The sequence below is a fragment of the Microtus pennsylvanicus genome, chromosome 10 (assembly GCF_037038515.1).
Source record: "Microtus pennsylvanicus isolate mMicPen1 chromosome 10, mMicPen1.hap1, whole genome shotgun sequence".
In the NCBI taxonomy this organism is placed as follows: domain Eukaryota; kingdom Metazoa; phylum Chordata; class Mammalia; order Rodentia; family Cricetidae; genus Microtus; species Microtus pennsylvanicus.
This window is the reverse complement of record NC_134588.1, coordinates 50,108,942-50,126,854: the sequence shown is the minus strand read 5'-3', so window position 1 is coordinate 50,126,854 and position 17,913 is coordinate 50,108,942. Positions and strand designations below refer to the sequence as shown.

At 47.5% G+C, this 17,913-nt stretch overlaps 1 protein-coding gene across 1 annotated transcript; it reads right to left on the bottom strand.

Moving 5' to 3' along the window:
• Positions 1-247: 247 nt before the first annotated feature.
• On the bottom strand, positions 248-12,384 carry Clec20a (C-type lectin domain containing 20A). Its single transcript, XM_075987334.1, is given in 9 exon segments — positions 248-328; positions 1,603-1,688; positions 2,418-2,546; positions 5,113-5,241; positions 5,740-5,952; positions 7,053-7,169; positions 8,202-8,570; positions 10,380-10,439; positions 11,943-12,384. Coding segments are annotated over 9 exon segments (1,626 nt in total).
• Between the last annotated feature and the right edge of the window lie 5,529 nt (positions 12,385-17,913).

Below are 17,913 nucleotides of genomic sequence, written 5' to 3'. Positions count from 1 at the left end.
ATTCCCTACACAGCTTGTTCTTAGGGTTTTTCTTGTTGGGTTAGGGAGCTGCCTTTGTTTATCATTCTCCAGGTGTGCTATCTTCAGTTTATCTATCTCAGTCTGTAAACCCAAGAATGTAGGTTTCACATGTCATTTTCTTCTGTGCGTCCTTCAGGTTATTTCTAATCTTGTGCTTCTAGGAATTCAAAACAAAACTAAAGACAACCTGAACTTTAAAAGGAAAGTGAGAATTAGCGGATATTTGCTATTTTTTGTTTACTTCGTAGCCGACCCATTTCAATGTGAATTCCTCGTGACCTAATACAAGCTTTAAGGCTTCTTGGATCTGAAATATTAAAAAGAGAGAAGTAGGGCTAGAGATATCATTCAGTGGAATCAGTTCCTACCTAGCACCATGGAAAGAAAACGAGAGACGACTGATGCTGCATTATGACCCTTAGTTTAGCCCTGAATCACTAACACGCACGTTTTGTGCATCCATCCTGTTTCTTTCTTAGCCTTCCTTCACCTGTGTGCATCTTATCAGTAACACCAAATTACTAAGTGCTCCCGATCTTTACTGAGCATCAGACTCATTGGGTAAATTTAAATACACACATAAACATGTATATACACGTATACATACATACACACAGAGATGGATGGCTGCCGCATGAGTTCCATTACTCCATATTGCCCTCTGAACAGTGTGTGTGGTATCTATAACATGTCTTTCATCAGTGGTCCTGAGGTTTGGATGAGTTAGCTGCAGGTATTTTCTTCCTTTATACTTGTAATTTTAAATAAACCCCACACATACCTTGTCATTATCAACTGCATTCCTATTAGTGAGATAGAAACTGTGGAATGCTCATTCCCTAAAGTTCCTTTACCTTTGTTTTGTTTTGGTTTTCTTTTTCATAGCGTGAGAGACCAAACCCAAGGCCTCAGGTCCATCTGACTTAATGGAACAGATACATTCTGACGAAGCTAAGTAAGAGGTGGGACTTACCAGTATAAGCCCAGTTTTCTCACTGGCTCCAGTTTAATGCATAAGATAGATGCTTCTGGTTTAGTATGAAAAGTTTCTATTACTACACCTCCAGAAAGCACATAAAGGCTCATGCCTGGACCAAAGAAAATACCTCTAACCTTAAGCAGTAAACAAAAAATAAAAAACTCAAAATTATTTTCTTACGTGTCCTTTGCAGGGTCACACAACGCTAGTGGTCTTTCTAGAAACTTGATTCTGTGAAATTCTAAAATGGATTGCCCTTGGGCCTTTGAATAAGTGGCCAAGAGCTGCTAAATAAATGCCAATGTGTCTTCTTATCTGTAAAGTTATGATTTCTGATAGATACATATCTAGGGATGGCTTTAGCCCTTGAGAAATGTTTTATCAGACTATGTTCAGTAATCAGTTTAATTATTGTAGTAATAATAGTAGCTAACATCCAGTACCAACTGAGAGCCAGTTTGCTGAAATTTCATACAGAACATGCAAGCACTTCACCAACTGAGACATCTCCTCAGCCCCAGCTTTAATATATTAGGTTTGACAATACTGCTTTGCATTACTGTCACCTGAATCATCAGAATTGAAAAAGTTAGACATCTAACCTCACTCAAAAGTTGATCTTTCATCTCTTCTGGATCCTTCACTGTTGAGATGGTAAAATCTGCTTTCAGGATTCCAAAGGAGTGCTCTGGAAAAGAAAACGTTTCCTGACTTAGAAGAATGCCACCCCTTAAACCTTCCAGTCCTTGGAAGGTAGAGTTACCCTAAGGTAGATACCATAGGTGTGCTATGTGGTCAAAAGAGGGAAAGAGCTGAGCCACAACACCACCAGCCAGTACCCCAAAAGAAACCCCTATGTTTTAGGTCAGTATCAGCTCTCTCCCCACAGCCTGGACACCATTTCTCCTGTGATCTCTGTATCCTTTTTATAAATCTACTGTACAGCTATGCTGGAATGTCACCATCCCTTAGACTCCCAAACCAGAAAACCCCCAAAGAAGTTCTCTGAACTAATAGATAAGTTCAGTCTTTCTGCATGTCAACCATAATGATCATGAGAACTACAACCTCGTGGTAGGACATGCATTGGCAGAGCTTTTGACTACTTAGAGTGCTCCTTTGCCTAAGTACCTTGTACACATGCTCACAGCAGCCCCATGAGATAGGGCCGTCTTTACTGAGTTCCGTTTGAAGATGAGAACAACTACAGAACCAACCGAGGACACTTGCTTCCCTCACTGCACTCACAGCAGTTACACGGCTTACGCTGGAACCCACAGCTTCCTTCCCTTCCCCAATGCCAGCATTTCATGTTATCGTTCCTAAGAAGGCGCCCAGGTATTCTGGGCTAGGAGTGACTGTAGATTTTTAGGCCCTGGGCTGTTAGATAGTGAAGTTAGCAAACAGAAGCTGTTACCTGAGCCTTCTGCTGTTGTTGCTGCTGCTGCCTTTGTAGACTTTGGGTGCTTAGGTGAGCTTACGTGTTGGGCCTGGGTGGTAGTAGGTGTGTCTCCTATATGTGTACCATGCTCTGTACTGGTCACAGCTACAGGAAAGGAAGAAGAAAGGAGTTACTGCACATGGAGCTGGAAATCAAGGGTGCCTGGATACTGGTGCTGGGCTGTGAGCCAGAAGACAGGAAAGGCAGCCCTGCTGTGCACAGTTGCTCCTGCCAGTCCTTTACTTGTCTCCCAGGCTCTTATCCCATGTCTGGAGTTGCTAGCCCACCATTCAGAAAGTGCTCCAGCATCAGGCTGTGCGAGGCTTGAGCAATAGCATGGGATCCGGGCCTCAGTTCCTGATCTGTTCTTTTCAGTAGCACTGAGAAAGCCTGGCACTCTATAACATTACCAGGTGAGCTTTCAGCCCCTCCCCACAGTGCCCAAAGCCTCTTTGACATCCCCACCAAGGCAGTACCCCAAACCAAGCTTAACTTCTGGGCATACACTAGGCATTCCAGCCAAAGACCAGGAGTCCTCAGTTGCTCTCACCTTCAGTCCCCAAATGTGTTTCTCCTTCTCTCACAATTGCCATCCTCCAAATATGGATATAATCATATTACTTAGAGGTCTACTGCTATAATTTAAGAAAGATGCCCCAGCCCTAGGGAAAGCCAACATTAACAGTTTGCTGGAGTATATATTTCACAGATTGAATTTTTTATTTTAAATGCGAAATCTACCTTGTTCTTATAAAGAATGTGAAGTATTTCATCAAATGTGACGTGACTGACTTAAGCAGTCTGTTGGTAGACCTTAGATCACTTCTCATTTTCAGGACAATAAACAGTGTTGGGGGTCCATGTGTGCCTGTTTGCCTTGTAAGCTTTAGCAGTTTCTAAGTGTAGAATGTCAGTAGGAAAGGACATGCCCATTTTGAAACAGACGCACCCTGCCTGCACCAGTTTACAGCCTACAGTATTGGTCATGTCTGTTCGTCTGCATTCTCTTTATTACTGCCTTTAAATCTTTGCCAGACTCTTGTGAGGTGAAGAAATAAATTTTAAAATAAAACTTATTAGTTTTTAAAGCTGGATTTATTTCTGTGGTTTCATGAACCAAACCGAAAGTTGTTTAAATGTGTTGGTGTTTCTTGACTAGCGTCATTTATGACAACTATCGTCTTCGTGTCCCTCCTCGCTTCACCCTGCCTCAACTACTCACCCAGCCTGTTCTCTCCTGGTGGGCCTTCTTCTCCACCAGCCCACTTTTCTTCATCCAAAAGCTTATGTCTTTCTTTAGTAAGTGAAGAAACTGGTAAAACTCAGAAACACAGAAGTGGGGGGGGGGGGTGTAAGCAGCTTTGTAAATTTCATCCTGATTGTTTTTAACCCTCACTGCTTCTCTCGCTGTTGAGACTTGTTACACATATACTGAATTCTGCTGTTTTCTTTTAGCATCCGAATGCAATGGCCCCATGTCACTGTGGCCACCTGAGTAACTACAGACCCGAGCACTTGCTCATTTCCGAAACCTGGTGGTCCTGTTGACTGCGGGTTGGAGTCCTTCAGAATTTGGCAGCTGTCCCTCTTTTTCCTCGTCCCTGTTACTCCTTTCTTCAAAATGTAACCTGTGTACTAACCACAGACCACTTGGCAATCCCAGACAAACTTAACACTTTGACATGTCTGTCTTAGCCCTTGCCTTTCAGCAAGGAAGAACTTCCAGGTACCACCGCCATGATACTCATTACACCTTTGTCCAGAGAATGAGTCACTTTCTGCTCTTGCTTCACCCTTCACATACTCACAAGCCGCCCCAGTTGTCTGATTCTGTTCCTACAGGATTGCCTTTGTCTAAAAGCAAGTTCTGCTCACCTGCTTGAGCCACACAATATCCAGAGTTCAAGTCTGGTACTCGAAAGACAGGGCTCAAAGCAAGGAGAAAAGGAAATACAACAACCTCTATCTGGAAGAGTCTGCAATACTCACAATTGATTGTTTATCATCTGTTATGTGTTACATGAGCATGAACCTTGCATATCTACCAAGGTAAAGACACTGAATGTCACTAGTGAGTTGAGATTAAGATGGTAATAACTACATTTATCATCTGCCAGAATCAGGAACTGAGAGTTAGGAAATCACAGTGATGTATTCTTGGTTTTAGACATAAGAAAAAATAGATTCAATGAGGTTAAAGTTAGGGAGACAGATGTGGTAGTTCATTTCTGCAATTCCAGTAGTTGAGGGATTGAGACAGAAGGATTGCAGAGTATTGGAGGGCAGCCTGAACTACAAAGTGAGACCTGTTTTTGAAAGAGAAGGGGAGCCAAGAGGGAGGGAGGGAGGAAAAAGTTGTCTAAGCCTGTGCACAGTAAATTACAGAGCCAGTATTCCCATCTTGACTGACAGACTTCAGTTCTTAAAGGTGGATTCTAAATCTTCCTCCCTTACTCCATCTCTGTTCTACCTGGTTAAGGGAGGATGGTCTTATGAGCTGGTGCTAGCCAGACAGAATTCCCTGTGGAGAGGCTTACAGTGCTTCCCTGCCTAGCCATGTGACTCTTGCACCCAGCTCTCAGTGTAGACTCTGCAGCTTGGTGTTTAGCTGCTGATGCCTTAGAGGAACTTGTAGGCGGGGGTGTCTGGCCTCAGTGAGGTACACAAGCACCTGCTGTAGTTCCTGGCAGACACCCAGCTGTCTCAAGTGCTGGCAAACTGGCTCAGGCTGCAGATGCATGGGGCCTGTCTCTTTGAATCTCTACTGAGCTCCCTGAGACAGATGCCTCCATAGCTCTTTAATCTCTGCAAAGCTCCACAGAGCCCCTGAAATGCAGGGCTAACTGAATGAGGAGGAGTCAGAGAATATTGCCAACGTGGGAATAGCCAGGGCCTTGTGGTTACCTTCCCTGTAGTCTGGTTCTAGGGACCCCTGATGCATAGGTTCTGCAGTGTCACTGGGGGGCCTAGGCCACTTCCTGTTGAACTGATTCACTCCCTGTATGGGCTAGTGTCAGGGTGCAAAATCCAAAGATAAGCATTGAGCCCTGGGCCCCTTCCCCAAGAACTGAAATACTGTCAGGGGATATGAGATCCCAGGATGTGGTTCTAACAGTGACCAGTGATATCATGGACTTTTCTTCCAGAACTAAGTTACTTCCCAAGGTCCAAGGACAAGCCCTGAGAAGTTAGCAGTGGTATGCTGGGCCCTTCTCCTAGATCCAAACTGCTTCCTGGGTGCTCAGGGTCCAAAGACAAGCTCTGAACAGTAACCAGTGGGCTGTGAGCCCTTCTCAAACCAAGGTACCTCCTGAAGGTGTCGGGGTTGCCAGAGGACTTTTTGAGACCGTCCCTTGAGAATGGAAAGCTGTGAGGCCCATGGTGGTGGGGCCAGGAGTGGTCGTATCACAGGTGCCAGAGCTGACGTCAGTTGGTTGTTGAGTCACTTGCGAACTCATCCAGATTGCTGGAACCATCTCTTGGGAGGCACCTGTGGGGCCAGTGCTGGTCCCTATGGCAAGAGACAAGACTTATGTGAGGTGTGCTGGGCACAGAACCTTTTTCAAGGCCATAGCCGCAAGTCAGGAACTCCCAGTAGTTTCAGTGAGGCAGGCCAGAGAGAATATAACAGCTTCAGGCCCCAGTTTTCTGCTACATATAGTGGTATTCATCCACTGAAGACAGAGTTGTCAGAAAGGGCCTTCTGAACCTATTTGGACCAACCCAAGTAAGCAGTGGGCTGAAACAACTAGGTGGATGCCTTAACAGGGAAACAAGGCAGTTTCTCAGCCCAGATTCTTAGCTGAAAGAACCCATGCCTTCCCCAGCTCCCCAGTGATAACACCTCCACACAAACACCCTGCCATTCCTCTTTCCTACCATCCCCTACCCAGCCACCTGCCAACCTCATTTTTCTGAAGTCACTCCACCAAAAGTTCTTCTGCAGTTACAGTGACTGGATAGCTCCTGCTCTGTGTCCCCGGCATGCTTCAGACTATACTAAACACCAAGCTTTGCCTGGCTGGCTGTGAGCGCCATCAGAATGAGCTCTGAGGTTTTTTTGATTGTATCTGTCTCCATTGTTGGGTCTTGATCAACTGCCATAACTTAAAACCACATCACAAAACCCTACAGCCCGTGACTCCCAGCAGAGGAGCATGCTCAGAAGGGACTGGTGGGTCTCCTTTGTTTTGCTTCCTTTCTCTGGGTGCTGAACCTCTAAGGACTCTCTGGTGACTTCCCAAGGAGTACTACTCAGCCATCTGTCCTTTTGTGTCCCAGGCCTTTATTTCAGCCTCTCCTGGCCCTCCTGGCCTCTAGAACTTCAAACTCAGAAGCCAACAAAGAAGGATGTTTGTGGGAAACTAATTCCTCATTTTCCTACCCTCACTGTTAGCCAAGCAGTATGAGAAGGAGCAGAGATGCTCATTGGTGTAGTTGTGACTGAGTGCACACCACTGGCATACCTCTTCTCTGTTTGCTCACTGGCACCTCAGGGAAGGCCACTCATGGGCTCCGCCCTGGGTTGCTCTGTTTAAACCAACCATTTTCTCTAGTTTCCTAGGCCCAGAAGAGCTCAGATAGATACAGCTGAGAACAGATGCAGAGTACCTGTGTTTAGCCTAGGGGTCGTCCTTGCAGTAACTTCTGAGGGGTGGGTCACTTTGGGGGAGGACGTAGCAGTGAGTAGAGGCATCTCTGCCAACTTCCGATGGCCAATGGAGGGGTCTGTGGGAAAACAATGAGTGTAAGGGCAATCTCTGTCACACCAACCCTGTGAGAAGTCAATAGACCCTGCCAGTCAGCCTCATCCCAGCAAACAAACCAGGGGGTCCAGTTCCTACTGCACACCGTACAAATCACTGGGATAGGTCCTCTCACCCTGAATCTTCATAGCAGCTCATCAAGGAATACCTAGTTCACAGACAGGAGCCAAGATTGCCTTCAAATCCAAAACAAAAAGAAACAGCCACAAATAGGCAAGTCCACAGAGACATAAAGTCTATTTGGGTTGCCAAGGGGAAAGTCGGGTGTGACTGTAAGTATGGGCTTTGGACAGTGATGACAAGACAATGTCATTAAATTGGCCAGAGGCAATGGCTGAGCGTGCATGCAAATGTAAAAAAACCACTGAATTGTGTACTTCAAAGGTTAAGATATGTGGGTTCTCAGCAATAGAAATACAGCAAAAGGAGGGAGACTGAAAGCAAAGAATAAGGTAGGAGGCACGTTATATACAAGATCGAGAATGCCCCTGCTGCCCTCAAATTCATAGTGACCAGAGCTGCTATTAGCAGGCACTTGCTCTATGTCAAGATCTTCGCTGTCATTCAGCCTTCAGCTATGGGGTGATTTCCCCAGTCCTGATTTGTAAAGTATGTTTTCCAGATAAGAAGAGGGAAAGCACTCTGCCCATCTTCTAGGAAGCAGTGAAGTCTATCTGATTCTAAATCATGGGCTCATGGTTATTTGTCTGATTAATTGTTGCTCATTGCTAATGTAATAAGGCTGGATGGGGTTCATTCATTCCATCCTCTAAAGATCCCCAGGATTTAAATACTACAACTCCTTTATAAGGTGTTTTTTTGTTTTGTTTTGTTTTTTGTTGTTGTTGTTTTTTGTTTTAATTGAAATCAAAGCCTGTTGTAGAATTCTGTTGTCCTCAGAGCCTCCAGGTGCTTCCTTAGATCTCTCCTGAGTTTTCCCCACTGTTTAATGAACACATTTTAACCTCAATGATCCACGTGGGCTCTCACATACCACAGAAACAGATAAAAGGTTTCTGCTCATGGCAAAATAGTGCATAAATCTCAGGGGGGCCGTTTGAAAAGATACGGAGTCCTGCACACAGTCCTTGACCAAACAAAGGTATTTTCTGAAGCCACTCGGGAATGCTAGACCCCAAGTCGCTGGACCAGGTGAGATTGTTGATCTTTGCACTGAAGTAGAGGCCAATCCAGGCATCGACATTGCTTGTGATGGACTGGAGGATTTGTTTGTCCTTCTCGTCGGTCACTCTCTGCAGATCGGCCAGGTCTGTGTAGTGGTTGCGGCAGTAGGTCAGAGCTGAGGGCCACGACATGGCTTGTTTAATCCGAATGAAGGTCCATCCACCAATCTCGACCTCAGCTGGAAGCAAAGCATATAGAGACCACAGGCCTGAGATCCAGGGTGTCTGACATCCCAGCTTTCGTTGCCTAAGGAAAGAACTGGTTTGACCTGGATCCTCAGGTTTTAGATTTGTCCAAAAACACCGTTTTATAGAGAAACTACCAAGTTGAAGAATGAGATATCATAGTGGCAACAGCTGGTGTGGAGGGTTCATTAAGGAAAGGGCTCTTTTTACAGATGTGTAATCTTAAAAGATAAGTTTAAGCTTCAATTGCTTCATCTGTCCACTAGGAATAATTATACTAAGGTCAGAATTACATAAACCACTTATTAGCACTTAATCAAATGGTAGGCACTATTTGGGAAATAGTAGTAGATCATGCCAATGATGGAAGTAAGACAGTCTTGGTTTAGAGTTAGCCTCATTTCTTCATTTGTGATCCAACACACGTGGGGGGGGGGCGGTGGAGAGAGATCTTGGAGCCAACCACATCCACTCAGATCTATCTGGTGGGCAGGAAGCAGAGCAGGCAGTGCCCAGCAGATCTGCTCCTCGTGCACTCAGATACCTACCTTCTTCAGACTGGGCTGCTTCAGGTCTCAGAGGCACCCCCTCACACACACACACACACACACACACACACCAGAGGCCCCTTCAGGGCCATGCCTCTCTGATTCCTAACAATGGAAGTTTTGGAAAGGATGTGAGGCACTGCAGCTCTACCTGCATTGGTCCTGGAGGTTTGGATAAAGAAAAGACTGTTTGCAGAGTCTGGAGTCATATCCTCCCATTCAAACCCATTCAAACCAGAGCCCCTCCCTACTCTCTGCCATGCACCTGCTCACCTCAGTCCATTAAGATATGCCTGTTTCCCTAGCTAAATGGGTTTTTGCATATTTAGTTATTGTGTATATGCACACGTGTGCACTTGTCTGTGACACAGTGCACATGTGAAGATCAGAAGATAACTTGCAGAAATCAGTCCTCTCTTCATTGTGTGTGTCCCAGGGCTTGAACTCAGGTGATTGGGCTTGGCAGCAAGCACCTTTACCCACTGACTGTGTTGCGTTATCTTACCAGCCCCAAAACTAATCTTTTAAAATTATTCTATATTATGGCCCCTAATGTGTGCCAGCTTTGATATGTACCTTTGGCCTACATCACTTTGTATCCTGAAAAAAACTATTATTAATCTTATTTTATAGTTTGGGAAAGGAGTTTGCTAGTCTAGCCCAAACTCAGTGTCAGGATGAGACTAAAGCATAGGTCTGCTTGCCTTGGAAGCCTTTGCCATTTCGCTCTATGTTCTATAACACCCAGAGCACGAACCCTAAACATAGATGGATTGACTGTTCCTTTTCCCATAGAATTTTTCTATATCAGATAAGAAGAAACTTTCCTTTTTTATTTTTTTATTTTTTGAAACTTTCCTTTTAAACACCAGCGCAGTGTTGTCCAAAGGGCAGGAATCTTGAGAGAAATACCCCTCTCCAGACGGAGAGCAAGGACCTGAGTTGTGAAGAGGTCCTCCCCACTCACCCCCAACCCCTGACTCCCTGAGGAAGACTCAGGTGGCATGGATGCAACTGGTTACACTACTGTGAGTCCTGGAGCTAGTCCCCTTCCCCTCCGTGCTCTTCAGACATTGCACCCATCAGTCCCCAGGTTTCAGTCTGGGCACCCCAAAGACAGACGTTAGGTCACGTAGGAGACGGGAACAGAGGGAACCATAGTGATCTGCATCCTGTGTGCTGGTCCAGGGAGGTAACTCCAAGGCAAAATAAATCAAGACCCCAGAAAAGGGCAGACAAAGCCACGTATGTTACCTTCTGTTGGAAGAGTAGTCCGTACTTCAAGAGGGGACACTAAGTGTCCTACAGCAGGGTCTGTAAAACAGAAGCAAATTTCAAATTATGGGTTAGGGGGTGAGAACTGTCCAGGAACCACCAGGTTGGAGCCAAAAGAAGCCGAGTTCTAAGGTGAGTTGGCCCATTCCATACTTATTTAGTGCATATAGATAAAGCAACTACTGTATGACTGGTGCAGTTCCCTAGGAAAGTACTAGAAACAACACAAGCAGAGCCTTTGCTTTTTAGGGGAGAATGAGAAGGAACCACCTAGTCCCAACAGCGTGAGGACAATGGTCACTATCCCAGTGAAGAAAAGAGTTGTGCGGACCGGGGAACAGAAATAAGTCAATACACCACCGCTAGAGAGAGGGCTGAGCACTGAGGCCAAGAAGAACCGACAGGGCATGATTGTCTATGAAAAGGATGGCATTCTAAGGGCTTTGAAGATCTGCTGAGTATGCTGTAAGGAAGTTATCCGATGTCTGCTAAAACTCACTGTTCGGACAACAGACGGTAGTGGCCACAGGGTAGACCCATGGAACTGACTGGTAATTAGGCCCATGCACTCCCAATGAACCTGCAGAACTGGGGAGAACTGAGTGATGTCAGGGAACGCTGTAGTTGAATTCTAAGAATAAAGGAAGCAGGAAGAAATCCATCATATACACAGCTCTAATGTTTGCAGGCTTTCCTACTAAACCCACTGGCCATCCCTAGAAATCTTTCTATCCCCTTGGAACCTAGAGTTAAAACCAAGGCCATTGTGGGCTTCTGTTTCTGGGCTTCACAGAAGCATGGTGTGTTTATGTCTTAGAGAAATGAATGACCTCCATGCCAGTATCTGGGCAATCAGGGTGGCATAGAATTGTGCTGAGCCTTGACTGGCCAAAAAAGGCAGAAGATGGCACTTTTAGCAGGAAATCACAGTCCCATCCACAACCACACTTCCATGTGACCTCTTAGCACCAACAAGACAAAGATGAGGACAATGGAAGTAGTGGTGTGGCCTCCAGGAGGTCAGACGGCACAGAGGAACACATAGTTTGGGTGTTCCCCAGCAGCCAGCGCCATGTCCCCAGCAATAATGTCTGGAGTTGGTCCTACCCACTACTTTGGGCAATAGGTCTCATGGGGGTGAATGTTCTGCCCTCTGCCAACCCCAGGAAGACAACAGACTGTACCCTGTACTTCATGGTGCGAGACCTTGAATTCTACTCCCATTTCTGCATGGGTGATGAACCCTCCAACCTGTCTCTCCTCTTCCTTCCTTCCTCAAAGCTTTAACTAAGATAGAAGAGATGTCATGGAACATTCCCGATGTTATTTCCTCTATTAACACACAGTTTTTTGGTGTGCTCTGGGGAAAAGAGTACAGAAAGACCACAAGCTAAGGTCACAGAGAGGCAATAATGCTCCAAAGAGGGTGAGGAAGCATCCGGTTACTCTCGTAACCCTAGACACACACTCTCTTCTCTTCCTTTCCCCCTCCCCAAAACAATCTTGGGAAAGAACAGGCCCAGAATATTAATCTGAACACACCATAATAGCAAATGAAGGGCTTCTGAGTTGCACAGGAGGCAGCCCCCAGGGCAGGAACCATGGCCCATGAATACAGAGTAGCACAGAGGCCATCCTGGAAGACAGGCAGCGCACTCCACTTTGGGGTGGTAAAGACAGAGCCACTGGACCAGCTCAGGCCAGAGATGTGCACATCGTAGAAGAGGCCGATCCATGCCTGGGTACTGCTGGTGTAGGAGTAGACCACCATGATGTTCACTGGGCTGTTCACGCTCTGCAGGTCAGCAAGGTCTGTGTAATGCTCCTGGCAGTACCACATGGCCTCTTTCCAGGTCCGCTGCTCCTCCACCCGATAGAAGGTCTTGCTGTTGCTCACCAGCTGGAAGGCTGGGGCAGGAGAAGCTATCACTACATGACTACCCCCCACTTCACCCTTGTCCCCAAGAGATTTCAGCCATACCATGGTAGACCACTCCTTTTCCGGCGTACCCCTCACCTCTGACCTCCACTTATACCCAGCGCTGCCTCTGGACTGTCCCACCCACGAGCTACTGTCTTGGTTCAGAAGGACTGGCCATGCTAGCTTCCTATTCTTTCATTCTTTTGCCTTCTTTCCTTTGCCTGGTGGTTCACAGTAACCATCAGTCTTTACTGCACATGTGTGATATGCCATTTAGCTCACTGAATTTTTCTGAAGACTACTCAAGATTTCATCATATCTGTTTTACAGATAAGGACTCCAAGACACAGGGAGTGGAATAGATGATTACGGCCACTAAGCGGGAAGTAGAGAGAGCCAAGACTCCAGAACATAGTGTGTGGTTCCCAGGCCCAAGCCTTTAATCGTAGCATAGCACTATGTCTACAAAAGGAAGTCTGATGGGGATTATACATTAGGATGGCCCAGAGAGTTCAGGTGTGCTCCAACACGGAGCAGTAACATGCTTGCTGGGACCAACATCAGAATTCTCCAGATGCATCCAGGGAAAGGGCTTGCTCTGCTTGTGTGTCTCCACCAGATCTAGGCAGCTAGGGAGGCAGGGCTTGTTTTACTCGCCGCTGTATCCTCAGCCCTCGCCTCGGTGTACCAAAAGCGCTCCGTGTGTTGAAGGAAAGCGGGGAGATAGAGACAGGTGAGAGGCAGGAACCCACCCAAACTCTGATATCTCAGTGTTTACCCCTTCTTTCCCTCCCCGGCTCCAACCACTTTCCAGGGTCTAGCAAAGGAGGAGCTGGTCCGGGGCTCTCCACCCTGGTGCCGGGGCAGAGCAGTGGGGAGGGAAAGGCTTGCTGTTGAGGTTTTGGGGGGTCCATAGAAAACCAGCCTCAAGCCTGGATACTGAGGGCCAAGCATGCAAGACAGGGCAGGGAAGGAGGGAGGACAGGTACTTGCCAGAAAGAATGACGTCGTTGCACCCACCAGAGCTGATGAAGCTGTCTGTCGCTGAGAACAGCTGGAGAATCCCTGTGCCCAAGAAAGAATTTTCTATTCACTTTGACTGAATATATGATTCACTTTGATTCTTTTAAATGCTACCTTATTTAATTTTTGAAGCTCTCTTGCTGTGGCCCACTAGATTGGTTTCAGGAGCTAATGGATCACACCCAACAGTTTGGGGGGAAAAAAAACCTGTCAGCCCTCTGGAACCCACAAGCCCAGGACTCAGGAATCTACGGTACTCCATCCTTGAGCTGAGACCCTGGACTCACAATTGGGCCATCCTGTTCTAGTCCCTGGAATTCAATCTCATGGCAATGTCAACTACAGCAAGCCTTCTGGAACTCTCCACCTGTAACTGTGCTCTCTGAGCCCCCTGCCACTTGGGCCCAGATGGTCACCCTTTGCAGGTGCTGTGGGTCACCCAGCTTCCAGCTGGAGTGCTCCACATTTTGTGCTCAGTGTGACGGGGTTCTACATGGGGGCCGCCATGATACTCTCATGGTTCCAGTCCCATGCTCAGTGAGGGGTTCTTCTAAGAGGGTCATGTGCCATTCCTTGCTTGGCCCTGGCCTGAGCCCAAGAAGCAAACCCCGCCTGCATGATGCACCAGCCGCTGGCTGCAGGGACCTGGTCAGCTTCCTCTTGTACTTTCTCTCCCACTCAATCCATGCCTTCCCTCCTCAGAGCCACCCAAAGACCCTCGAGGTGCCTCTCCCCAGGAGCTGCCCTCTGGACATGATGCCCTGGCCATAGTTCTCTGCAATGGAAGCTTGTGGAGGTGGGGAAGGGCATCTCCCTCCCCAACCTTAAAATGATGGCTAAAATAAAAATCATTTATGTCTTTCCACTTTGTCTCCCAACCAACCTACAAGTCTGAGGGCCTCTGGGGGTGTATGGGGAGCAGCGCACCCTCTTCCGGGCCCAGGCGGGGTCTTACCTGTCATGCAGAAGGAGAGCAGCAACCATGCAGGCAGCATGATGGTGGCCTGGCAAAAGCCCCTGGAGCTGACGGCTTTCTGGACAGCTGAGCCTCGTGTGCTCACTTCTTTCTTGCTCTCTTCTCTTTCCTACCAAACTGGCAGATTTTCCTAAGCAAATACCGAGTGCCTGCTGTTTGCCAGGATAGCCTGAATAAAGATGGAAACATCCTTGTCCTAAACTCAGGCAAAAGCACCATGGAGCCTGCAACTCATGAGCACAGCGGCAAGAGGGGACCCATCCTGGGGCTAGATGCCAGGAGAGGGGAGTAGTAGAACGGTGGAGAGGCAGGAAGTCTAGGATCTGAGTCCCAGCACAGCACAGCCTGGAGACAGAGGTGCTTGCTCTGAGAATCACAGCCACTTGCTTGTGTTCTTCTGCCCCACACCACCCCCGTTATCCCCAGATTTCTCTCTGTCCCACCAAAGGCCAGGTTTTATTTAAAAAAAAAAAAAACCTGGAAGAGACCCCTTTCTGTGTCCTCTTTTGTAAAAAAGAAGCACAAGCAGACGCGTGAATGGACAAAAAGAAAGAGTGCGTGCAGATCATCAAAGCTTCAGCAATGACGGCTGCCTCGGGTTGCTTCCTCGGCGATGCCTCCGGTGAGTACATCCCGGTTAGAACCAGCTAGTGTCGGGGTATCTTTGGACCACTCTCTAATGAGAGGACACCTTGACCATCTTGGTCTGGAAAACACTTGCCCTACCACTTTCCTATTAATTGTGCCATTCGCAAAGGCTTCTGGTCCACCTGCCTTCATTGAAGACAGGTTGCTCACACCCAGAAAGAAGTGAAGTGAGGGTGTAAGGGCCTCCACAGCATGTCCCAGGGACAGCAAGTGGCACTCCAGGTGACAATTTAGCATGTCTTCTTTTTCCTTTAGCCCCTTGCTCCTTGAGAATAGGGACTGAGCCCAGTTTACAGAACACTCATCCTGGATTTGAGACTCCATCTGCAAAGACTTGCAAGGCCAACCAGGAAGGCACTGGGCACCATGAATCCAGGCTGTCACTCCCTCCTTAGGGGTCGGTGAAAGTCACTCCTTAACAGCGACAGCCCAGTGTGTCTCTCTCTGTCTGAGCCATCCCTCTCTTCCAAAAGTAAGCCATGCCCCACTGCCTAGCCTAGCCGAATCTGCTCTAGCTAAGTTGTGCGATCAGGTTGAGGAACAGACACGAGGGAGGCAAGCCTAGGGCCATAGCTGGAGGGGGCTGAGGCTCAGTGCCCGGGTTTCAGGGGTTCACACTCTTGAGAGGAGGTATGAGGAAGAGCTCAGGAGAAGGGTGAGAGGGCCCGGCTGTGCCTGAGGCCTCGTCCAAGGAATCTGGAAAACAGAACTGTCCTCTTAGAGGATAAATGTTGCATGAATTCTTCTAGAGAGATATAAACAACTCTGCCGCAGATGGGACACCGACAACAGACTAAGGGATTTTTCCACCCAAGTCTAGCTTGGGAAACAGTAAGTCTATTGGGGCTACCTACTTCATTCTTGGTGACTCAAAGGCAACTGCATCACCGAAAATCTCCCCCAGCACAGGGGCTTGTCTTGATCGCTAACTGATACAGAGAGTACAGCCCACTGTAGGTAGTATCATACCTTAGGCAGGTGGTCCTGAGCTGTGGTAAGAAAGCTAACAACATAAACCCACCTGGCAGCAAACGGCATCTTACACAGTTCCTGCCACATGTTTTTGGCTGCGAAGTGAGTTTCCTGGTGGAGGTAATGTTGTGTGGGATCACAATCAGGGCTACTTTTGGGTTTCTGCCTTGAGTTCCCTCAGTGTCAACCTGTGACCTGGAACCATAAGCCAAGAAAGCCCTTTCCCCCTCCCCATGTTGCTTTTTGTGTCTTGATTACTCTTCTAGTGCTATGATAAAGCATCATAGCCGAGGAAACTTATAAAAAGCATTTAATTTGGAGGCTCATGGTTCCAGAGGGTTAGCGTTCCTGACCGCCATGGCAGGGAGCATGGCAGCAGACAGGACAACACAGTACTGGAGCAGTAGCTGAGAGCTTAATGTTGAGACAACAAATGAGAGAGAGAGCGAGAGAGAGAGGGAGAGAGAGAGAGAGAGAGAGAGAGAGAGAGAGAGAGAGAGAGAGAGAGCGCACTAACTGGACCTGGTGTAGACTTTTGGCACCTTCAAGCCCATCCCCAGTGATACATTTCTTCCAACAAGGCCACGCCTTCTAATCTTTCCCAAACAGTTCCACCAATTAGAGACCAAATATTCAAGCACATGAGCCTATGGGGGCCATTCTCATTCAAACCACCACACTTCAGATTGGAGTATATTTTTCATCACAGAAACCGAAATGAAACTAAAACAGTCACCGGACAGAAATCAGCAGCTTCCATAGGAAGTGCCTCTGTGGGTCCTGCATTTGCAGGACTTACCAAGGCTCTACTGTTAGCAGGTGCATGCAAGCACACACCCTTGGCCGGTTTGACTTTGGGGAGGGCAGCAGCAGAGGCTGGAGTTCCAGCGATGGTCAGAGCTACTGGGGAGAGCTGCTGACTTGGCTCCCTCTGAGGCTGAGAGCGGCACCTGCTCTCCATGCGCTCCAGCGTCCTGGTGGGACTGGGGGCCTAGCAGATGCCAAATTCATTTCCAGCTCATCAAAGTGGAATTGGATGTATGATTTTTTTTGGCTCCATTAAGTCTGATCTACATCAGAGCGGCAACATATTTTGGCATTAAGTACAAATGAAATTTGGAATCTATTGAAGTCAAGCTCCAGAAAACCAGACAGCCTCTTTGTGAGCCCACGCTCCCTGCCAAGAGAGGAAACACCCCACCGCCTGCACGGAGCTCAGTCATATAACAAGGAGCAAGCTTGGTCGGAAACACCTCATTATTTCACTCAGACTCTCCCATTTACAGCTCGGGGACCCGGAGAGCCTCCTGGCTGACAGTATTTGTGCTGGCACCTGATCTCTCTCCTTCTTCTCGCTCTTCCCTTGGCCCTCTCTACAGTGGCACTTAGAATTTGCCGTTAGGTCCTCTGTATGGAGTCACAAGCAAACGTTAACTCAGCTCTCTTGACTCCTCCCCGGCTTTAAGAAAGATGTTCTCCATCCTAGCCCAGGTCCCAGAAGCCCCACTAAGGGAATAAGCCTACGTCTTCTAGACTATTCTTCACACCCACTCAGCCTTGAGATGCTAAGGACTTAATGACAGATGTCAATGTGAGCAGGGGTATCAAAGGCTGCTACCAGGACAAAACCTGGAACCCTCCCACCTAGGATCTTCAATGAGCTACCACATGAGACACAGTCCCTTAAAGCCCAGTCCAAAGATTCTGTGGTTCCACTCACTTCTGTTATTTCAGTGACAAATGGGAATTTGAAACTGTCACGGATTGAGAGGAAGCAGCGACAAGGACAGCAACTGTGAGCCTTCTAGAAAGGGGCTGGATTGGAAGGAAAGAAATGCATGTCACATTCGACTTGGATCCTATCCCAAGACAGAACATTAAGTCAGGAGGCCCCCGGAGTCACATTGGCAGGGAGAGCTCCAGTGGCTGGAGACTCTTCGGTTGTCCTTCATCATAGGCTGTTCTGTTGTGGT